At 36.9% G+C, this 24,931-nt stretch overlaps 1 protein-coding gene across 1 annotated transcript in view; it reads left to right on the top strand.

Moving 5' to 3' along the window:
- Positions 1 to 731: 731 nt before the first annotated feature.
- The window catches only part of LOC306864417 (protein unc-13 homolog B-like), a gene marked incomplete at its 5' end in the record, with an annotated part of 36,838 nt that continues 12,638 nt past the window's right edge, over positions 732 to 24,931 (top strand). Inside the window, 21 exons of the mRNA XM_079408426.1 lie at positions 732 to 3,110; positions 4,130 to 4,176; positions 4,363 to 4,441; positions 5,548 to 5,622; positions 5,712 to 5,931; positions 6,616 to 6,843; positions 7,011 to 7,152; positions 8,885 to 9,054; positions 11,615 to 11,730; positions 11,856 to 12,019; positions 15,398 to 15,548; positions 16,353 to 16,421; positions 16,507 to 16,596; positions 16,702 to 16,842; positions 17,833 to 17,963; positions 18,053 to 18,138; positions 18,251 to 18,377; positions 18,470 to 18,566; positions 19,663 to 19,806; positions 20,334 to 20,411; positions 21,399 to 21,476. Of these exons, the coding sequence (XP_079264552.1) occupies positions 732 to 3,110; positions 4,130 to 4,176; positions 4,363 to 4,441; positions 5,548 to 5,622; positions 5,712 to 5,931; positions 6,616 to 6,843; positions 7,011 to 7,152; positions 8,885 to 9,054; positions 11,615 to 11,730; positions 11,856 to 12,019; positions 15,398 to 15,548; positions 16,353 to 16,421; positions 16,507 to 16,596; positions 16,702 to 16,842; positions 17,833 to 17,963; positions 18,053 to 18,138; positions 18,251 to 18,377; positions 18,470 to 18,566; positions 19,663 to 19,806; positions 20,334 to 20,411; positions 21,399 to 21,476 (4,812 nt within the window). The remainder of the gene's footprint in view (positions 3,111 to 4,129; positions 4,177 to 4,362; positions 4,442 to 5,547; positions 5,623 to 5,711; positions 5,932 to 6,615; positions 6,844 to 7,010; positions 7,153 to 8,884; positions 9,055 to 11,614; positions 11,731 to 11,855; positions 12,020 to 15,397; positions 15,549 to 16,352; positions 16,422 to 16,506; positions 16,597 to 16,701; positions 16,843 to 17,832; positions 17,964 to 18,052; positions 18,139 to 18,250; positions 18,378 to 18,469; positions 18,567 to 19,662; positions 19,807 to 20,333; positions 20,412 to 21,398; positions 21,477 to 24,931) is intronic.

The raw sequence follows: 24,931 nt of genomic DNA on the forward strand, positions 1-24,931 counted from the left end.
CTGTCTGTGGTACTTTTTCAGTACATGGCAGAGATCCAGATATATTAATTCTTACCCTCTCTCTGTAATGTGGCTTTTTACTTGGGTGTGTGTGAGAGTGTTGGCAGTGTGGAAACCCTTAACCTGTAGCATTTATTAAAGTCTCCATTAGAATAAATTATGAAAATGCATTCAGCGCCTCAGCTGTGCTCTGACTGTATAGAATGGAATGAAATATGCGGTCACATGCTTTGTTCCAAGCAATAGTGTGCTGCCTTTGAGGTAGAATCCTAACCGATTTATTTGGAACGGCCTTCGTGTGCTGCAACTCAACTGTGTCACACAAATAGCCTTAGAATTAGACTAAAGTATTTTTGTAGGCTGCGCAATTAAGATGCCTACATTTCAAATTGGGAGTGCCTCTGTAGGCAGCTCACTAGGTTTTAGAACTGAACAATAGCATCAAGAAGTGCAAAGACTGAATGGCCATGAACATAAATGTTGATTATTTTAGATGGATTGTGCATGCTTATATTTAACTGATTGAAATTTCAATACAGTATGTCTGTCGAATTTTAATAATCTACGCATGCCATTGTCCTCAAATGTCAGGTGTGCGCGAAGCTCTGTTATGATTTTGACTGAAAAACGCTTCCTTGTATACTGTAGGTGAAATGCAACAGCTCTGTAATCGCATGCACCAGAGCTTCAAGGTTCTGGTCAGCACCTGAGGCACAGCCCCATTCTAAGGAATGTTATCTCGGAGTCGTTCCAATGAGCAAGATGAAACAAATGGGTCTGGTGAACTTCAGCAAAGAATGTCTAAGAAAAGAGACCTTGGCAAAAAGAGGACCCAGAGTCCCAAGGTCAATCGGAGCATACGCAAGAAGATCCAGAAGTTCTTCCAGGGATCGGGGGAGTACACTGCCTATGACTCCCAGCACTCTCCCGTGGAGATAGAGGATGACATGTTCATCTGTGGCATTAATAGAGATCCCTCTACTCATGAGTGTAGTCTTTCAACTCAGCGTAGTTTTGAAAGTCAGACTAAAACCTCCAAGAGTGCCGTTATTGGGCAGGGGCGGCGTAATAGTGATGGCAGTATCACCATTCCATCCATTATGGGAATGAAAGGATTAGAACCCAAAGACCAAGCAGAAGAGAGTGGATGTGTAGATGGAAGAAGTGCCATGGATGATAAACCAAGCCGAAGTAGGGACAAGGACAAGAAAAGAGAAGTAGGGTCAAGCACCATAGTGGAGCACATTTTGAAGGAGCTGCAGGGGATTAATAAAATCCAAGAGGAGATATCAGATTTGAGACAATACCTGACGTCTGTAAGTGGCTCAGTAGATGAGGTGTCTTGCTGCGTAGATGCTGTACTGTTGGAAATTGAGGAGCTAAATTCAGTTGGTGCTGTAGGGAATCCATCACCTCGAAGAGTTGTGGCTCATCAAAGAAGTCCAGGTAGGCAGAATGCCGTTCCTCTCCCACCAAGTAGAAATATTAGCCCAGAAGTAAAGCATAGAAAATTGGAGAAGAATGAAGGTAGACCTCTGTTGGCTATACCAAACATTTCAGGTTGGGATGAGGAAACTGATTACCGAGATGTACCAAGAAGAACCAAGTTACACACTCCCAAGACTTCTGACAACTTGGCTGCAACTTGTTCCAGATTTAAGAAGTCCAGCTACTGTCATATTTATGGACAAGACTTTACAAGCACTAGTTCCTTATCCTCAGGTCACAGTTCTAACAGTCGAGATCAAGAAGGAAGTTATTATTCTAGGGAGGTTGACCAAGAGAACAGTGGATGGAGACGTTCGGAAATGCAGTTGAGCGTGAGTGGAGAAGGAAGATGGAGTGGAGACACCGGATGGAGTGCGGAGGATTACTGCTCCTGCCAGAACAGTGCAGACGAATTGGAAACTGTTGGACACCCAGACAGCACATGGTACAGGTACAATGGTGGCGAGACCAGCCATTCATCACGTAGCAGCTCTGAACACCTCTCTCTACTGTTTGGAAACCATGATTCCCCATCCAGCTCATCCAGTGTTGCAGATTGGAGGCATCCTAAGAACCAAACTATTAGTGACATTGGCTGCGACTGCACATCAAATTGCATGTACTCTCGCAGTTCTGGATACCACACCATGGATGCATATGCTGATGAATCGTGTAGTGGGCCTTCCCGAAGCCTTAGTTGTTCAACCGTTGGAATGACAGACTATGATGATGCTTCCCAAAATCTACACTCCTCTTGTGAGCATTGCCTCTGTGATGTGGATTCGGAGAAAGACTGGCCAGAGGGGGCTTGCACAGATGTGTATGACCCAGATTACTCTGAAAATACGGACACTGAAGAGTCACAGCCATCTAATCTAGGATATGATGTTGTAAAGATAAGTAAAGCCATGCTAACCTTCCACTCTGCTCTAAGGGGAGCCTTGACAAAGCTTGAACCCCAGTGTCTAGATGAGGACACCAAGTCTGTAGTCCCAAGTCACTACAAATCCAATGACCTTGAGGATAGCCCCACATTCAGTGAATCAAATGTAGACACTGTTGAACCTTCTGATGGTGCAAATTTAGATCTCAGTGTGTCTCCTCAAAAAGGCATCGAGGCTTCATTCCATGGGAAGGACTTGAGAGAATTACTAAACCGGCAACATAATTCTCAAGCCTTTGATCCTCTACTATCGACTCCTAGCACGATTTCCCCTTCACATACTCCAACTGAATACTATGCATTAGACCACTTAGATACTGTAGAGGAACCTCTAACAGATCAGAATCTGCAGTGTATTCCAGAGCTTAGCCCAACACACGTGGATCTGAGTTCAGGGATTGTTGATTCTTGTGCTCAACAAATGTCATTTGGCTCAGGTAATATCAAAATAAGTCCAGAGGGCACCAATTCAGGAACACTGGAGGCAGATGTTAATGGAAAACAGGCGGAGCATAGTCTTGACAATGAACCTGCCCTTGAAGACCCTCACCACCAGAAGTGCTTTGCCAATATTCAACGTGTGCTCAAAGAGAAGAGACATCGACATAGATTATCCAGGATTGCCAATGCCTCAAAGAACACTTTCTCTGAGGAGGAATTTAAACAAGGTACAAAAAAAGTCTTTGTTTTTGGTTAGTTATACATGTAATTAAGTTGAACAAAATGTTCCCACTTCTGTGAATCTTTGCTTATTTTAATACTGTTTATCAATTGTTGTTCTTTTCTTTTTTCTTTATTGTCCTGCTCTGTCTTTCAGAGGGAAGCAGGGAACATGACCAGGTCATGATTATGTTTTGGTCAATTCTCAGTCGTTATTTCATTATTTTTTTCCATTAACGCCAGTTTTTCTTTGTTTTTCATCCAAAGTTTATTTGAATGCATTATTTTTGGAGCATATGATACATGTACAAGGCTGCCTGCTACTTGAGTTTGCCAAATACAGAAAACTTCTGACTTTAACACTCAATGTTTTGTCTTTTAATGGTTACATGTGATGTTTGCTTCTTTTTTGTTTTACTTACTTTAATTTTATTTGCCATCTTTTTAGATTATTAATCATTTGAAATGCTGGTCTTCGTCTTGCTACATTGTTGCTTGTAAAAAAGCAGTTGAAACATACCGCATGCCCTTGGGGAACTCCAGCTATCCAGCTGTAGTTCCATTTATCTGAGGAAGAATGCTCATGCCATTTTAAAATTAAAAATGGTTCACCTCAGATGGAAAACACAGGGACAGTTTGCTAAATGTTTGTCAAGGTTTCACTTGTTTCTGTCATCAAGTGAAAAGTGTTTTTTGGGGTGTGTTCATATACAGTAATTATCCTGAAAGTTTTGCTGTGAATTACAAGAGTGTGCTTACTTTCAAATGTTGATTTCTATTTTCCTTATTTCATTGATTTTGCTCTGATCTTATGAGTTGCATGTCAGTCATTTCAATCAGATTAAGTATTTTCATCATGAGGACTTCATCTTCAATACAAAGTCATGTTTTAGTTGTCTTGTTTTGGTTTGCTTTGTCAGACCTTTTGGTGAATCTCAACCAATCCTGTGTCCTCTGCATTTATCTTAGGTGATTCTCAAGTTTAATTACTTCCCATGCACACATTGATTGATCTAAACTGTGTTTTTGATGCCATAGGGCAAAGAAAATGGAGAGAATTCAAGACATGCTTGGATCAAAGCTGGGTAAGTTTCTCTTTAAGCATTATTGCTAGTTGCATTGCTTTATTTTACTTTTTTTCTTCTTTTTTTTATGGAAGTATTTATGAAAATATAGAATTATTTATAAGAAGTTAGTGGTATTCATTCATTGTCTATGTATTAATTATTAAGCATGGAAAATACTCCTATACAAAGTGTTGATATCCACAGAAATGGGAGTGGAATATTTGGAATTGACAGTATGCCAGACCTTCGCAAGAAAAAAGCTATTCCTCTGGTTAGCGATGTGGTAAGTACACTTTCCATGTGTCCTCACCTTGCATTAAAATGAGCAAAAGCTACATATGTTTTTTATTAGAATTCTCAACGTGGTATTGTTCAATCTTAGGTAAACATTAGGTAAAGACAATATTAAATTGACAAATCTGGTTTAGACAAAAACATCAGAATATGAGCAGTTTTAAGTTTCATAAGCAATAAATGACAACCGTTATAACTTTAAATTCTGACTCAAAGATATAAAGTGAAGTAAAATCAACTCTCTGATCTCTCTCCTCCCCATGAAAAACATAAAATAAAATTTCTACAACTCTTTTGAATGCATTCACTCTGCATGGTCAGGCTATGGTAAGTTTTGAGTATAACCCATATGACTGAACCTATTTTTTTTTGTGTATATCAAGATAATACTGCATCCACAGGATCAGTATTGCTGTAATAGTTTGCAAATACACAGCTAGAAAACATGACATTGCAAAAGTAGGCTGTTAGAATGAAATAATAATGGTTAAATTACTTGTGCTAATACCATAAATACATTTATTATGATGTATAATATGATATTACAATATCAATTTATTATGATGTATAATCTGATAATATCAATATTATATAATATAATATTGATATTACAATAAAAAATATTTTATACTTTAATGAACGTATTTGCAAACCATTTCTACCTTACTTGATATACTATATAAGCAAGCTAGCAAAAAATGGTTCTTTCCACTGGTTTACTTTTATTAGTTTGACTTTTCCTCCAACATGTTTGGGCCATCACTTTCAAAGGGCTGTTTTAAAGCAGGTTGTTTGATTCTATTTAACAGGGTGTTTTAGATGCTTCTGTTTATACCTAGGCTTATTAGTAATGGTTTGGTTTCTTCATTAACCCCTCATCCCCTTACTGCACAGACATTGGTTTCCCCTTTGAATTCTGGGACTCCCATAGTCACCACCCCTAGTTTTGAAGTTCTGGGTTTTTACTCTTTGGCTTAGATGTTTATTTTTGACATCTGGATTCCACTTGGTTTCTGGCATCTCTTTCATTGTGGGGTGTTTTAAGATATTTTTTATTGGTTTGCACTGTTCTAACATTTATTCTTTGTATGATAGTCTCTGGTCCAAGCCAGGAAGGCTGGCATTGCATCTGCGATGGCCTCGCGCTCCTCCATAAAAGATGAGGAACTGGTTAGTTTAACTTCTGTCTCTTTCTGACTATATTAAATAAATATTTTCTTAATAAATATTTGATCACTTTTACTCTTTCACTTCTACAGAAGAACCATGTGTATAAGAAAACGCTGCAAGCTTTAATCTACCCCATTTCTTGCACAACACCTCACAACTTTGAGGTATGGACGGCCACAACGCCCACCTACTGTTATGAGTGTGAGGGGCTTCTTTGGGGCATCGCGCGTCAGGGCATGCGCTGCACGGAGTGCGGGGTCAAATGTCACGAGAAGTGTCAGGAGCTGTTGAATGCAGACTGCCTGCAGCGTAAGTATGAGCACCTGTGCTATGTCTGAACCAAAAGACTTGCTTGATAGCTTCCTACCTTCATCTGCTGCCTGAGAAGGCCACATTTGTGGGGTTCAGACACAGCCTGGGCTACTAGTGCTTTCACTCTAAGTCGGACAGAGTCGGTCACAAGATTACTTTTTTTTTTACATTACTTTCTACGGTATATTAGACATCTGCCCTGTTGAACTCATTTACCCAAATGGACTTCCTTCAGTGATATCTTCCTTGTTGACAGGTCCATTAGCCAAAATTAAGAAAATGATTTAGAGGTGATGCTCACCGTAAAATAATCATCACACATATTTTATAAGACAGGGTGTTTATAGGATTTATGAGCTTGCCATATTTTACAGGTTTGTTTTAGGGTGTTTTGACATGGCGGATTTTTTGCAAATTGAACATGGAATACATTTCATTCAAGTGCTTTAATTGATTATTTTTATTCAAAAGTAATTAAAACAAATCCATAAGTAATTTAATGAATTACATTTTTTTTTTATCCTACTATCATACATATCTATAATTTTTTTTAATTTTTTTTTTTTAAATATTATAGATTTTTATTTGTTTAATTTTGGTTTACATTTTATTTACAGTGTCATTAATCCAGTATCCAAAAATAAAAATGTTGTTAACCATCGTTAACCCTTTTTAATTCAGGTGCGGCTGAAAAGAGCTGCAAACATGGTGCTGAGGACCGCACTCAGAACATCATTATGGCCATGAAGGATCGCATGAAGATCCGTGAGAGGAACAAGCCTGAGATCTTTGAGGTCATCCGAGATGTATTTGTGGTCAGCAAGGCTATCCATGCTCAGCATATGAAGACCATCAAGCAGAGCGTCCTGGATGGAACGTCCAAGTGGTCAGCCAAGATCACCATCACAGGTTTAAAAACTTTTGTAATTGTAATTTTTCTGGAAATGTCATTCCATTACTCAGTTTAAATGCTGCAATTTAAAAGTCATTCTAAGATTTAGTTCTGAATGATGCACAATGAAAATTCTCTTCTATACCTCGATGACTTCCCATCTTCTAATCTGTCTCGGTTATAGTTGTCTGTGCTCAAGGACTGCAGGCTAAAGATAAGACTGGCTCCAGTGACCCCTATGTGACCGTCCAGGTGGGTAAAACCAAAAAGAGGACCAAGACGATCTACGGCAACCTCAATCCTGTCTGGGAGGAAAAGTTTCATTTGTAAGTATAATTCGACCAATCATAGACCATCTCTTTGATTGAAGTGTCACTCTTTGTTCCTTTGTTGCCCTAGGCTCACTTACTCAGAATGTCTGTCACCCAGTTTTTGATCCAGTCTCTTTTCAGTAGCCAGATAAACTTGTCTGAGTGAACAGGCTGTGCTTGAGCCACTGGCCTGTTTTTAATAGTATTCAATCCAATCATATCTTAAAGGGATAGTTCACAAAAAAAAAGGAAATTGTCATTAATTACTCACCCTCATTTAGTTCCAAACTCGTACAACCTTTGTTCATCATGGAACACTAATTAAGATATTTTTGTTGAAATCCAAGTGATTTCTAACTCTGCATAGGCAGCAATGGTACTACCACGTTCAATACCCAGAAAGGTAATAAGGACATCATTAAAATAGTCCAAGTGACATCAGTGGTTCAACCTTAAAAGGATAGTTAATCCAAAAATTAAAACTCTGTCATTAATTACTCACCTTCACGTCGTTCCAAACCTGTAAGACCTTCTTTTGTCTTCAGAATACAAATTAAGATATTTTCGATGAATTCCGAGAGCCTTCTGACCCTCCCATAGACAGCAAGGATCCTTACGTGATCAAGGCTCAGAAATGTAGCAAGGACATCGTTAAAATAATTCATGTGACATCAGTGGTTCAACCATAACTTTACGAAGCTACGATAATACTTTTTGTGTGCAAAGAAAACAAAAATAATGACTTTATTCAACAATTCGTCTCCTCCGCGTCACCCTGTAGCGTCATTGAGAGTATCACATATGTAAACAACGTATGCTGTTCTGTGTCAGCAGCACCGAACACGGATACGTTGTTTACGCTTTGATCCCAATGTAAACAACGTATCCGCGTACATATGTTGCATACATTTACGTATGTGATACTCTCCAAAATGGCGCCAGGGTGATGCGGAGGAGACGAATTGTTGTATAAAGTCGTTATTTTTGTTTTCTTTGCACACAAAATGTATTCTCGTAACTTCGTAATGTTATGGTTGAACCACTGATGTCACATTAATTATTTTAACGATGTCCTTGCTACGTTTCTTAGCCTTGATCATGTAAGGATCCTTGCTGTCTATGGGAGGGTCAGAGAGCTCTCGGAATTTATCAAAAATATCTTAAATTGTGTTCCAAAGACGAACGAATTACTCACCTTAATGTTGTTCCAAACCCGTAAGGGGTTTGGTACGACATTAAGGTGAGTAATTAATGACAGAATTTTCATTTTTGGGTGAACTATCCCTTTAATTTTTTGAAGCTATGAGAATTATTTTTGTACCCAAAGAAAACAAAAATAATGGCTTTATTTTACAATTTCTTCTCTTCCACGTCAGTCTTTGACACACGTTCACAAGAGTACCACGACTCATACATGTGTGCATTCCTCTAATTAAAAACAAGTGCAGTGAATCTAGGCTTGAATGCCGGCTCCTGCGTTAGCAGCACCACGTATGCGTCGTAGTACTCTCCTGACCTAGTAAACAGTGAGAATTGGTCCTGAAAATAAAGTGTTACCAAAAATTACATTAGTTTACGACTCACAAGGAATAAGAGTACAATTTATCATTTTTACTTTTCATAAGTAAGGAGTACTCGATGATGTATGCGGCGAACAAATGCAATCTCTGGAGGGCACAGCCTACAAAATCAAACACACAGTTTCTGATCTTTAACATAGATTGTAAAGATATGTGTTGTCTTCCAGTGAATGCCACAACTCCTCTGATCGCATCAAAGTTCGTGTTTGGGATGAAGATGACGACATAAAGTCACGAGTAAAGCAGCGTTTGAAGAGAGAATCTGATGACTTCCTGGGCCAAAGCATCATTGAGGTTCGCACACTGAGTGGAGAAATGGACGTCTGGTACAACCTCGGTAAGCCCTCAACTGGTGCTTTGTATGTTCTTATTTTTATTTTTTTTATTTTTTTTTAACATTGAGCTTTAGTGTATAGGCTGCACCTTGTCCTAATCTCTCTGCAATAATGTAGAAGTTCAGAGAAGTGCAGGATATACAGGAGCTTGACTTCTTGACCGGCAGCACTTCCGTCATATTAAACTTGGCTATTGGATTCAAAATGTTGGAATGAAACGATTGAAATTTTTTCACTGATTCATCAAAATTTGGTATAGGCTGGTGTTTGTAAACTAGCCGTAAGAGCAAAGCATCTCCTCAGACTACACTGTGTGCTGTCATTGTGGCTGGATGCATCTTTTTAATGTGTTTGGTCCTTTGTGAAAAACCTCTTTGCCGTGCTTTGACTTCTCTATAAAAGGAAAGAGGTTATTTTGTTGCTAAAATATTAAACCCAAGGCACTTACAGAGCACAAAACGTTCACATTGACTTATATACTTGCTGTAGGGACAGTTCACCCCCCCCCCCCCCCCCCCCCCCCAAAAAAAATATAGGATATTCTGTCAAGATTTACTCACCCTCACCTTTCTGAACTCGTATGAGTTTCTTTCTTCTGGAGAAATTTTGAGAAATGTTCATGCTGCTCTATTCCATATAATGTCAGTTTTCTTTGTAAATATTATTATATGGTTTGACAGTCTCCTGACATCATGCAAATGTATTTTAGTTCTTTGCAGTACAAGAAACACCACTATACTGAATTGTGGGATTTGCTCATGATGATGAATGGTGTAGACCACCTTTCTCTAAGTGGGACGAGGCCCATGCCTCGTTTTTGTGTGTATACTCAATTACCCATGTCTCCCAACCTGACAGCACATCTCTTCTCGCCCAATTACCCCAGTGTGCAGCGGCCCATAGGCCTCCAGGACATCCCCACCATGAAATCCACTGCTCCAAATTCTGTTTCTATCTCTCACTCTTGCTTTTTTTCACATTTCATTATTATTCTGATGTAATCTATCCATTGTTTATTCTCTCATTTCTGATGTCCTCATTTGTACAGTCCATTCTACTGTTCTGATTCTTTTTCCTCTGAATCTCAGGCCACCACATCTGCTGTAACAATTATTCTTAATAGTAGTAATTCAGCTTCATGTCCTCTTGTCTGTTTCTCACCCGTATCATCCTCTCTCTCTTTCTCTCTCTCTCCATCCCTCCTTCGAAGCAGATATCCTCCTTGATTATTATGTAGCCCCACTCCAGTTGGAAATTCACCACTTAGCCGGCACATATAAATTATCCCAATAATTTGCCTGTCAGGGGAAATGGAACCTGGTGTTTCTATTAAAAAAAACTCCTAAGGATTTTTCAGTTTGGAGAGAGAAAATCTGAATATCAAACATGAAAATAATAAACATTCTGATTGTAAATGTCTGTAAGTACAAACCCTGTGACTACACATTCTGTATTTATGCACCAAATTGTTTGGTATAGTGTTATATTGTTCACTAAAATTATTTTAATAATTAAAATAATAGCAGAAATTAAAGAAATATTAGATGAAAATCTTAAACTTAAAATTAATTAGCTTGGCACCAACAGCCTCTTTGGCAGCACGCCGACATATTGTGCTGTTGTGCTTTGGGCGTCCCAAGTTCGAGTCCCAACTCATGGACTTTTCCCGATCCTGATCTCTCTCACCCCCTTTGCTTCCTGTATAATAATAATAAATTAGAAAAATTAGAAATGGCTGCCATAGCAGCTAACTGAAATAAAATGTTTAAGTACTAAAATTACTAAAACTGAAATTAAAATAAAGATAAATAGAAAAAAAGCAAATAACAGATTGACTAAACCTTAAACTAAATACATTATAAATACAATATAAATTGTATAAATAATGCTAAAATAACACTGGCTTGGTAACTGCAGTTACTTTACAGTTAGGAAAATAAACAATATTACTTGGCATAAACCATCTTTATTCAGATCATTTTAATAATGAAAATGTTTAATGAACATTTTCAAATAATTTTGTTGTTAATGCAGCTTCATAAAATCAAACCCAAGAACATAATCTAAAACATCTTTGTAGCACACAGCTTCTTTTGACTTGCTGCTTTATTTATGCTTAATTTAAGATTATTCAAATTTAGTTAGAACCAGCTGTATCTAACTAGTACTAGTTAAAATTATCATAACCAAATGATTTTCATGACGTTCGGTTCTGTTAACTGCTCTGAAACGACTACATCCTTCCACCAATGTTATGTAGAAATGAAACGCACAACATGACTAAATCCAAATTTGTAGTTCTCAATAATAGTCAATGTGAATGGCTAACCTATTCATTATACCTTATTATACCTGAAATTATCAAGTGAATGAAATCAAATCCCTTGGCAATTACCACTAAAGAGAGTCCTTTGGCAAGGTAGTTTTATTGTGGGCACACACACACACACACTCACACACACCTACACACACACAAACACATTCAGATCCTATCTAACCCTGAACAGTTATTTTTAATGCAGGTTGTTTGATTCTAATTATTCTACAAATCACACCCCACAGAGAAAAGAACGGACAAGTCTGCTGTTTCTGGTGCCATCCGTCTTCAGATCAGTGTGGAAATTAAGGGTGAAGAGAAAGTGGCCCCCTACCACGTCCAGTACACCTGTCTACATGAGGTAGAGCAACACAACCAGCTCACAGACTACCAGTGTCTGCATTAACCATGTACAGATCTCGCATTATCAGTCAGTGGATGTTGGTCTTTTAGTGACTAATATTTAGTCTCTGTTCTTTCTCGTAGAACCTCTTTCATCACATCACAGATGTCCTCGGGCAGGGTGTGGTGAAAATCCCAGACGCACGTGGCGATGATGCCTGGAAAGTGTACTTTGACGATGTGCCACAAGAGATAGTGGATGAATTTGCAATGCGCTATGGGATTGAATCCATCTACCAGGCCATGACGTATGTATTAGTCCGCCCTCCATACTACCGTCAGTTGTCTTCCTATATCTTCATTCCGTCCACTAAGCCATCTGTTTTTCTTTGCTGCATTCTTATTGATTTTTCATTAATTTGTTTCTTAATTTCAAATTTAATTTTTCTCATCTAAACGCGAGATCTTTAAACATTAGGCCATACAGTAGGCCATTCAGATGATGCAGACCACTTTATTGCTTTATCTAAACAGATTGTAACATTACAAGACTTGTTAACCAAGACTTGGATCCTCTCCAGTGAATGGGTGCCGTCAAAATGAGAGTCCAAACATCTGATAAAAACATCACAATAATCCACAAGCAATCCACACCACTCCAGTCCATCACGTTTATTGGTGGACTGGAGTCGTGTGGATTGCTTGTGGATTATTGTGATGTTTTTATCAGCTATTTGGACTCATTCTGACGGCACCCATTCACTGCAGAGGATCCATTGGTGAGCAAGTGATTTAATGATACATTTCTCCAAATCTGTTTCGATGAAGAAACAAACTCATCATTTCAAGCTGATTTTAATTTTGTGGTGAACTATTCTTTAATGCTATAATAATTCAATCAGATCATCCATTACTGATGGAAAATATACAAAGCCATTTATCTGTAATTATTTGATCAGTTATCGGTTTATCAATTATTTGATCTTTTCATATTGTAGTACACAATTATGGTTAACTTATAGGGATGATTCACCCAAAAATGAAAATTGTCATTATTTACTCATGTCCTCATGTTGTTCCAAACCCATAAGACTTCTTCAAAACACAAATGAAAATATTTTTAATGAAACCTGATGGGTGTATGTCCCTCCATTAAAAGTTCAGTTAACTAAAACTTAGAAAATCCAAAAAGGGCATAAAAGCGTTGTAAATGAATCCAAATGAATCAAGCAGTTTAATCCAAGTTTTGCAACAAGATATCATTGCTTGATATGATGAACAGATTTAATGTGTGCTTTTTACATATAAACTTGAGACAGTCAGGAGTTTGTGAGCGTTTGCACACATTATAAGTCAGTTTACCAGATAATCGTACTGAAGCAATGGTACACAAGATATTATGGCAAAAATGACAGTCCAACTATAATAACATTGCCAATCAGTAAAGGTGAGTGAGGGATGAATAAATATAGTCTTCTTCATGGCAGTAGCTGGCTCTTGACTAGCAAGGGCAGTAAAGAAATGAACTCCTAAGTGCTGTTCGTGTCTGTGGTTGTTAATGGCTTGAGTGTGAGTCAGTCTCGATCAGGCGTCAGGAGTGTGAGGAGATGCTCATTAACAGAGCACATCACTCAAATAAAGCACACGCAAGCGACCATATCTCACACCGAATGGGCCACAAGGCCAGTTGGAGCAATGACAGATCCATCTAGCCAGCCAATCAGCAGTGATTTAACTAGGCACCTCTCAGACAGACCTTTTGTAGAGAGCCATTGCCATTGAGTGAGAGCTAAAAGTGTAGAGGCTGTCTCAGTTCAATATTTTGTTTTGATGAATTTATTTTGTCCTGTGCAAACTGTTTCGCTCGGTCTACTAAAAACTGAAACTAAAACCATAAAAAAATATTTTTTATTACTTGAAGTAAACTTTAACTGAAATAAAATATATATAAAAAAAAACTGAAGCTAGTTTCCAAGGCTGCAGTTTCGTTTTTATATAATTTGTTGAAATACTAAAATATCTAAAACTAAATATGCTAAAACTAAAACCCAATAAAAACTATATAAGAAAAAATTAAAATAAAAAAAACAATACATAAACTAATAAAAATTACAGAAACAGATAACAAAATTACTGAAAATGTAACATGTAAACAAAATTTACAAATAAAATGAATTTAAAAATATAAACAAACTATAAAATCAACTATAATATCAGTGATACTAAAATAACTGCTTATCAGTGACTCATTTGGAACAGCAGGGGTCTCCAACCTTTTTTACACCGCGGACCGGTTACGTTTCCGTAACGCGGGTAGGGGGTGGGGGGTTGAATGGGTGTGTTGTGGATGGGGTCTTTAAAACAGGTCTATTCATTTATACTGTTATCAGCACGTTGAAGTAGATTCGTCTCGTCGTCTCTGAGAGAATATGCGCTGTTAATGCAGCGTTTTGTTTTTACTTTCACTTTCTGTATGACAGAAGTTAAGACGTTCACCGGCATAACTATTGAGCAAAGTTTGCACGTTGCTTGTGTGATATCCATCGGCGTAACCGCAAACCCCCATGCATATGTATCTTAAACGCAAGGATACATGAAAGAGGAAACAAATTAGTGTGCCACGCTGTCTGAAACATGTCTCTATTCTTGTGAGCGCTGGTCCGTATATCACGGATCAACTGCGATCCGTTTAAGCCCTAATAGCCTATATGACAGATCAGAGCAATCTTTTATTTACTAATTTAACATTAAATCGTCAAATTGCAACTCCATATCAATAGCTTCCAATGAAAATATAGAATAATTAGAGCAATCATTTATGCACAATAAATAACAGAGCATCAAATCTATACACATAGACCTGGTGATTGGGGACCTCTGCTCTACAGCAGGGGTCGGCAAGTAAGTTTGGCATCGGGCCCAAAAAATAATAATTCACCACTAGATGGCAGGCCAGAACATAGTCAAAGGATAATTTAAGATATTAATTGATGAAAAATGCAACCAGAATTGCCTGTGACTGACTGTTACAGTGTATTTTGTAACTGGTAGTGCGCTGTTACTCTGTGTAAAATCCTGCGACAGTCATTAACAAAAAGCCACATGTTTTTGGAGGTGTCCGATCCAGAGTATGTGAGCGGAGTGGAGCGTCAACAATTACCCCTCCGCGCTCCGAGCATTTAATAATCACTCCGCTCCAGCTCCGTCTGTTGCCAACCACTGCTGTACAGTATTTCAGAAGAGTTTGACGTTAGCATGTTGCTAAGCTAACTGTGTGATGCATAAATATTAGTTACGAATACTGGGTAACATTTTGATTGCATTTCATAAATGAATAATTTAATTGCATTTTAATTACACTGAGCAGTTTAATTACACTAATCACGGTTTATTTATGTTAGGCATGTTTCTTGCCTTGCCTGCCATCTCGGGTATATTTTTTCACTGAGCTTGTTGCAGTGCATTCTGGGATTAAAAGAATAAATACGATGCTGCATTCAAAATGGTCTAATTACTGCATTTTTGAAGATAGTATGATCCTTTTAGTTTGAACACGCTTTTGAAAGTAAATGCTGCCTAGCTAGGTTTTGGAAGAGCGTGATTGTCTTTTTTTGCACAGATTGGATGTGTTTGAATTGAAGCACTTTTATCCTCTGCATCTTCCTTCCTTCTCTTTGTGCATACAGGCACTTTGCATGTCTCTCGTCTAAGTATATGTGTCCCGGGGTCCCTGCTGTGATGAGCACCCTGCTGGCCAACATCAACGCCTACTACGCCCACACCACTGCATCCACCAATGTCTCCGCTAGCGACAGATTTGCTGCATCCAACTTTGGGGTATGTTCAACTATCACACAACATGTAGACTGTGAAGAACACATGCATATCTAGGTTATTCTGAAGGTATGTTCACACCTGCTTTCAATATTCAGAACTTCTGATCATTTGTGAACCCTAAAGATCTGTAAATGGAAGGAATACGGAAGATAAAGTTATGGAAAAGAAGCACAGAAAATCAAATTTTTTTGGTATTTCTGCATTTTGTTAATTGAGATGACTTTTCATATAAGGACTTAAATAGTAGACATAGTTTCAGTGTGTCATCAGTAAACAAGTGAACATATTCAGGTCCTCAATCGGGAAATCGAAAGACCATTTTGAAAATGGAGGTGTGGCAGTTTTTTTTTTGTCTTGTATTGACCGGCCAGCTAAGTACAGCACCATGGGATTCACGATTCAATATCACCATTATGGTTGGGATTGGGAACATTTCAGCTAATTGCAAGCTGTAATTATAGTGTCAAGACAACAGTGTCACTTGTTTGATGTTATTCTTACAGTAAGTTGCCTATGAAAAATATGCTTGTTAATGCCATGTTGTCATTAGCACTTAGAGCGTTAGTTGACTCAAAATCATTATTTACCCAATCTCTTGTTGTTCAGTCTGTATGACAACAAAAATTGGATTTTGATTCATATTATCAATCGTTAAAAAAGGACCAAAAAGCACCATAATGTATCTTAATAGTTGTCCATAGGTCTTGTGCACTATATATGTATGTGTCCAGATGCATTAGCTAAATATTTCCAGTCAGTGTCCTGAATGGCTGAAAATCTTGCTTAACTTTTCTCGTCTTGCAGAAAGAAAGGTTTGTCAAGCTGTTGGATCAGCTGCACAATTCCCTGCGCATTGACCTCTCAATGTATCGAGTGAGTGTTGGTGACATAAACAGGGTTTTCATTTACAATTTTAGATCTTACATTGGTGATTCTCAGTGACTTTTCTCTTTCCCAGAACAACTTCCCTGCAAGCAGTAAGGAGCGTTTGCAGGACCTCAAATCTACAGTGGACCTCCTGACCAGCATCACCTTCTTCAGAATGAAGGTCAAGAAGGAAAAAAATAGAATCAGTTTTGATCCTCAATCCATATATAAAATAAGTGCTTATTTTGTCCTTCATTTATACTGTCTACTGTTTCACTCTGGACAGGTCCAGGAACTGCAGAGTCCCCCGAGAGCCAGTCAGGTTGTGCGAGACTGTGTCAAAGCCTGCCTCAACTCCACGTATGACTACATCTTCAACAACTGTCAAGAGCTGTACAGTCGCCAATATCCTCAGATCGGAGACACGGTTAGACAATCGCTCCCTTACCACCCAGCATTTATGACCGTAATGCTTTGTATTCTCACAAGATTTAAACAATGACCAAAACAGTGACAAGACCTCACAAGACCAAACAGTGTTACAGAAACAGTCCCACCCCCAGACTAACACCATTGGTTGAGCCGGTGTTGCTCTGGTGAGCTGTTGAGGATGCTTGAACACACCATTTTATGGGGCCGTTCACACAAAATGTCTTTTTCCTTTCCACTGTGCTACTTTTCCATTCTTTTTCTATGTAAACATGCCCTAGATGGACATGTTTGACTGTTGTACACATGTCTTTTGTAGCGTTTCGCGAATGACAGCATTCTTAAAACAGCATTCTTGTTTTTTCCCACACGTTTCATGAGAGATAAACAATGAATGACTTACACTATTATAATTGTATTTATTATTACTCTTTATTTATTACTATTAATTGTTACTCTTATAATGATGATAATAATAATTATAGTATTTATACATTTTGAATGAGCTTTTATATATTTTATTATTTGTTTTCATTTTAATTTTAGTATTTTTCTCATGTTCTTGTCACTTTTATTATTTATAAATCTTTTCATTAAATATTTTTTACCAATATGTTTTTAGCTTTTTTGTATTAGTACTTACTTTTTTTTCAGATCAATGCCAATGCATCATTTCTCATTTTATTTATTTTTTTATTTCATGTAATATATTATTTCATGTTTTATATTATTTCAGCTTAATTACAATTAGCAGAACCCAATTTTATTTCTAACTTTTTAAGTTTAGTTAACAATAAAGCGCTGTTTACATTACACATTAAATGTCAAATGCACATTTTAAATGCCAATTTAGAATGTATATGTAATTCAAATGATAATTTGAATTTAAATATATAGTAATAATTAAAAGATTTTTAGAAAGAAATTAATTCTTTTACTGTAAATCAAGCAAATGATTCATGTTTTCTTATTTTAATTTTTTGCTCAGCATAAGGAGGAGTGTACCCCAGAAGATCAGGGCCCAAGCATCAAGAACTTAGACTTCTGGCCCAAACTCATTACGCTGATAGTGTCCATCACTGAGGAGGACCGTAACTCCTATACACCTGTCCTAAACCAGTAAGGACGCACACAAACCTTAATGCACACGCTCTATCCAACTCAATTGTCCTGCCATCATGTGACACTTTGTTCCTGTTTCTCTACAGGTTTCCTCAGGAGCTGAATGTGGGAAAGTTGAGTGCAGAGGTCATGTGGAATCAGTTCTCTCAGGATATGAAGTACGCCATGGAAGGTCAGTACCAATTTGGTTCATTGAGTGGGTATATTGGAGATGATATGTAATTTTTTTATTTATTTTTTTAGCCACCATTTGTTGTTCATATTCACATGTTCTTATTCCACAGAACATGAAAAACACCGGCTGTGTAAGAGCGCAGACTACATGAACCTGCACTTCAAGGTCAAATGGCTGTATAATGAATATGTGAAGGATCTGCCAGCTCTCAAGGGAGTTGTGCCCGAATACCCCACGTGAGTGAGCTCTTCATCATCTCAACTACTAAACGCAATCAGATGTAAAAGTGTTTTTGATGTTTATTCACATTATGTCTTGCCTTTTCCAGGTGGTTCCAGCAGTTTGTGCTGCAGTGGCTGGATGAGAACGAGGATGTGTCCATGGAGTTCATGCATGGAGCCCTGGAGAGAGATAAAAAAGATGGAGTAAGATGTTTTTCAGTGCAATTCCCCTCTAATAGCCTGTTATCTTTCACACGTTCTCATCACAGAAGTGTTTCTTGGCCTTTATGATGCTCTTGTGCCCACAAAGTGGTGATTTTGCTTTTCAAAACTGTTTAACAGTTTAAAAGTTTTGACATTTGCAAGTTTCTCAAGAGCAATTATATTAATCTTAGGTCATCTATAAAAAAAAAAAATAAAAATAAAAAAAAAGGTGTATTCCTGCTTTTTTACAAAAAAAACAAAATTGCAGACAATTTACTCACCCTCAGGCCATCCAATATGGATCCAACCAATGGATCCTCTGCAGTGAATGGGTGCTGTCAGAAATTAGTCCAAACGGCTGATAAAAACATCACAATAATCCACACCACTCCAGTCCATCAATTAATGTCTTGTGAAGTGAAAAGCTTCATGTTTGTAATAGCTTTTGATGATGGATTAGTTTTTTAAACTTCAAATTGTTGCTTCTGGCTAAAATATAAGTGCTCTTTTTATAATTTTGCTTTCCCCAGTGAAAAAGTTCTCTCGTCTGAATCAGGAGAGCAATATGCACAGATCAAGCACTGTTTACAAGTGAAAACAGTCTGAAAGAGACAAGAAGGGGCCATTTAAATTAAAATGTCTTGATGGGTTTCCTACAAACAAGCAGCTTTTTACTTCACAAGATGTTAATTGACTGGAGTGGTGTGGATTACTTGTGGATTATTGTGATGTTTTTATCAGCTGTTTGGACTCTCATTCTGACGGCACCCATTCACTGCAGAGGGTCCATTGGTGAGCAAATGATGTTATGCTAAATTTCCCCAAACCTGTTCTGATGAAGAAACAAACTCATCTAACACTTGGATAACCTAAAGGCGAGTAAATTTTCAGCAAATTTTCATTTTTGGGTGATTTTTCAATTTTATATTATTCTAAATAAAAAAACGCATCATCCTCATACCTACATAATGAGAGATAATCATGAAAATTGTCCAGTAATTGTGCTATATAAAATAAATAAAGGTGATCTGACCTGTCCTGACACAAATCTCAATGGAAATGGCTTTTAAATAATGTGCTTCTGTCTCCTCTACAGTTCCAGCAGACGTCAGAGCACGCTCTCTTCTCCTGTTCGGTGGTGGACGTCTTCACCCAGCTCAACCAGAGCTTTGAGATCATCAAGAAACTGGAGTGTCCCGACCCCAAAGTCATGGCCCTCTACAGCCGCCGATTTGCCAAGGTGGACCAGCATCCCTCCTAATCCGATTACAAATAGATTCATGTCAGAACAAATGTCGGCTGTCAGAGTATTATCTTGTTTTAAGAATTATCTGCTATTTCTGAGAGAATGGCCCCGTTTTTGCAAAGGGCATCTCAGTGCGGAGCAAATGAAGAATATCTGTGCAGCCAAAACATTTGTCTGAAAGAATGAGATTCTTTTGTAATCAAATGAAAATGCTTAATACAGCCCTTTCCATTAAGCTTCAGTCAGTCCCCAGACCAAGTCTGGCAAGCTTCTCTGAGAGAAATCCATAGCTCCCTCAGGAATCTTTATCAGAAACGTGGAGAGCTCATTGAGCTGATGTCCAGCAGTTTTATGGTAGCAAACACAGAGCGCTGAGTGCAGAGATGAGCCCCAGAGAGTTTCTACTAGATTTCCTGAAATGTTAGCTTGCTTTTTCATTTGTTTGCTTGGTAATGCTATTACCAAGACATTTTGACTTTTGAAAAACGTTAAGCTCAGTTCTTATTTCTTTGTCTTCACAGACCATTGACAAAGTTCTGCTACAGTACAGTGCCATTTTAAAGAAGAGCTTCCCGTCCTATTGTGATAAGGAGAAGATTGTAAGTCATTCTCCTGGTAGTTAAGGCTGACATTTCTGTTAGTTTGTCTAATAGATGTCTCTTTGTCTTTGCTCTTTCATTTGTAAAGTAGTTAATTTTGACTGTATACATATTTGTAAATATATATATATATATATATATATATATATATATATATATATAAGTATATTATGTCATATGAAGATATAGTATATTATTAATAATAGATATGTAATACATAAGACCTTTAATATGAGTTTGTGACCCTGGACCACAAAACCAGTCATAAGGGTACATTTTTTTAAATTGAGATTAATACATCATCTGAAAACTGCATAAATAAGCTTTCCATTGATGCATGATTCGTTAGACAATATTTGGCTGAGATAAAACTATTTGTAAATCTGGAATATGAGGGTGCAAAAACAATCAAAATATTGAGAAAATCCCCTTTAAAGTTGTCCAAATGAAGTTCTTAGCAATGCATATTACTAATCAAAAATTAAGTTTTGATATATTTACGGCAGGAAATTTACAAAATATCTTCATTGAACATGATCTTTACTTAATATCCATATGATTTTTGGCATAAAAGAAAGATCGATCATTTTGACCCATACAATGTATTTTTGGCTGTTGCTACAAATATACCCCAGTGACTTAAGACTGGTTTTGTGCTCCAGGGTCACATATGTATATTTATATTGATGTATGATTTTTATTCCATAATTTATTTTAATTATATTACATTAGTAATTCTCTTATATGTATACATATTTTGGGTTATTTTTTTTATTCATTTTTTACTTTTTAATCTGTAAAAATTACATTTTTTATTATTCATTCTTTTTTATTATTATTTTATTTAATTTGTGCCCACATCCCTGTTGATATTAAAATATTTGCTTGCATTTAAATCACATTTCGTGTACAGACTACACTGTACGTTAATGTTTTTTTTGTCATCTTTTCTAATAAATCTCTCTGTGTCTTTCTCTTTGTCCTCAGCCATGTGTCTTGATGAATAATGTCCAGCAGTTGCGTGTCCAGCTTGAGAAGATGTTTGAATCTATGGGTGCTAAACAGGTAGGAGAGCAGCAGGGGAAGGTGACCTTCCCTAAGCAAAGTCATTTGTCCTCTCCTCATTTGTCTGAGACATCAGAGGACATCAGCAGCCTGTTGTCTCTCTCAGCATATTAAGAGAACTCCCTGTTCTATCCAGATGGGCTTGATGCAGTGGTGTTGTTTTGTCATTTATACAGTCAATGATTTGCTTGCAGGTTTATTTAGGCAAGATATAAATAGTGTTTTAGTCAGGGGTTTCACAACTTTTTTTTTTTTTTTTACTAAGATTTTTTCATTATGCTCGGCTTGTATTGCGTTCATTAGCGTTTTTGCTTATGTTAAAGCAAGATTTGTGTATTTTCTCCTCAGATTGACACAGAGGAAGCTATGACTAGAATTTAGATCACTTTAGATGATAGGAAAAGTAGAGTAGTTTTTGAGCCATTGTGAATGATTGTCAAACTGAGGGTTCGAATCTTCTCATAGACAACATGATTGCAGACTCTAGAATTATAGAAAAGAAAGTGATTAACATTATTTTTTTTTAAATAAAGTTGGATGCAATAGTGGACCATGAAGAGGAGGAGGAAGAGGAGGTGGGTACAGTGTCCCAAAATATACATATCTATAAAGTATGTGTGTTCCCAAAGGAACCTCATGGACACTGATGCTTTGAGAGACTTATTATTACATGTTCTTCTGTGATTAATCAGGTTATCGAGGAAAATGTGAAAGATGGCAAGGTGGGTACAAGTAGGCTAGATATGGTAAACCCAAACTCCAAACTCAAATCTAGTGAAAGCAATTACATAGAATTAAAGCGAAAAAAGTAGTTTTGAAAGTAGAGTAGTTGCTTTTGTTGTGCAGTATATTGAATTCATGCTTGATTAGAACCCTGATATCATGAATCCTGTTGGATCAGGTGAATTTGAATTTGTTTGGTTGTATTCATTCGTGGAGGATGAGAGATTGTGGTTTGTGTGTGTGTGTGTGTGTGCGTGCAGAGGCATTATTTGAGTCTGTGTCTCAGGCTGATTAGTAAAGGATTAGTGAAGTCTTACGTGCATTTCTGTGCATGAGACAATGACATCGGTCTCTCAATATTGCTGATCTGTTTATTTTCTGTTTACTTGATATTTTTGTAATATTTTGTTAGATTTGTTGGACAGCAGGACAGATAAATCCCAGTCTTGGATTCAGGTTGTTGTAGTTGACTAAATGTTGTCTTTTAAAAACTAGTTGGATGATTTTTTGTAAATGACAATTTGGAGTTTTCATCATTTATTTTCAAAAACTGAATAATTCTGAATTAGGGATGCTGTAGGGATTATTATTTTTTATTATTATTTACTTAAAAACAAGAAAAATGTATTAAGATTTTAACAGTGCATGAACTATGGAAGCCCATTTCTGCCACTGAATAAAAAAATAAAAAATACTGCTTTTTGACAGTATAGTGTTCCTGTCACTATACCGGGGCGTTAGGACCCACACAGACCACAGGGTGACCACCTCCTGGTGGCCTCACTAACACCTCTGCATGAATTATGAGATAAAAAGTCAAAATTACCTTTTTTTTATTTGTTATTCAGTGGCGGAAACAGGCTTCCATAGTTTATGCACTGAAAAAACAATCTTAATACTTTTCCCCTACAACATCTCCAAAAAAACACCCCTAAAAAAAAAGTAAAACTGCATATTATGAAAAATAGTTAATTGAAAGTGTAAAATGTAAAGTGTAGAAGGTGTAAAAACAAGTGAATTTAAAATGCAACATTTATGTAAAGTTTTTTTTTTACCCAATTGGAAAATTTAAAGTTTTATATATATATTCTCTAACCTTTATCAGGAAAAGTAGAAAACAAATACAAAAATAAAACATGAATTTAAAAATTTAATTAGAACCTTTTAACTTTATATATATAAAACAAAAAACAGGGTTCCTACAGGGTTTGGAAAAGTATTTGTGTTTCCAGACTTTTGCCCCTATTTAATAATTAAAAATTAAGAATTTAATTAATATAAATTTATTGTACAAGACGTCAAAGTCAAAATACGACTGAATGAATTCAAGGACTTTTTCATTATGCAAAATGCAGGTTATAATGAACAATTTATGTTAAATATGTGACCCTGGAGCACAAAACCAGTCATAAGTAGCACGGGTATTTTTTTAGCAATAGCCAACAATACATTGCATGGGTCAAAATTATCGTAATTATCGTTTTATTATAATAATAATAATAAAATTATTATTCTTTTATGCCAAAAATCATTAGGATATTAAGTAAGGATCATGCTCCATGAAGATGTATAATTTCCTTCCGTAAATATTTCTAAACTTAATTTTTGATTTGTAATATGCATTGCTAAGGACTTCATTTGGACAAATTTACAGGGGATTTTTTCAATATTTAGATTTTTCTGAACCCTCAGATTCCAGATTTTCTAATAGTTGTATCTCAGCCAAATATTGTCCTCTCTTAACAAACCATACATCAATAGAAAGCTTATTTATTCAGCTTTCATGTGATTTATACATCAAAATAAAAAAGAAATTGACCCTTATGACTGGTTTGTGGTCCAGGGTCACATGTGGTCTGAAAATCTACTGAGAGGTTTGGAAATTTGAGTCTGGAAAAGTTTTTTGAAATGGAAAATGTGTAGGAACATTATTGAAGTCTAATAAATGTACTTGAGAAGTATCATAAAGAAAAATGTCAGGATGAAAGTCTTAGTATCTTATGCAGTTGTGCTCCTCAAGAACATTCAGCCAGTTTTAATGATGTTTTTTATACACTGGAAAACTCGTAACCTAGATAACAGATCACTTAGATTACTGTAGGTGGTTCTAAAGGAGTTTGTCCCATTTGCATCCACATTGGTTTACTCTACAAGGACATCTGCTGGCCAGATATCTCCACAGCACACTGGTTAGGAAGGTGGTACAATAAAGACAAGGCTTGTATTTATATGGTGGCACACATTAGCTTCAGTCTGACTGTATGATGTGGCTTCTGTCCCCAGCTGAAAGAGAGTGAGGATGAGGAGGACGAGTTACAGGAGGTTTGTTATTGTGATCATCCATGCTGGATTCATGGTTGTTTCATCTGTTATTGTCCTTTTAAATCCAACAATTTCCCAAGCCCCCTGTTCCAGCCCACAGACACGCCGCTGTCCCAGTGATCAGCCGTGTCTGAAGTGTGTGTGAACTCCCATCCGTGCCTCAGCTCCTTTAACACTGGCTCACTGTGACCTTCATCTCTTGTCTGTGATTTATAGGGGAACTTATTACGTTCGGGTGAAAACTTAACTTCATGCCCTCCACAAATCTCCAACCCATAACAGACAGTCAGTGTAGACTACATTTCAAATCAATTAATGGAGAATAAATAATAGCCAGGGTTATATTGTATAGGAGCTTTTATGTAATGTACACTACCGTTTTAACATATAACAAAAATGTATTCAAAATA

The sequence above is a fragment of the Barbus barbus genome (genome assembly GCF_936440315.1).
Source record: "Barbus barbus genome assembly, chromosome: 45".
NCBI lineage: Eukaryota > Metazoa > Chordata > Actinopteri > Cypriniformes > Cyprinidae > Barbus > Barbus barbus.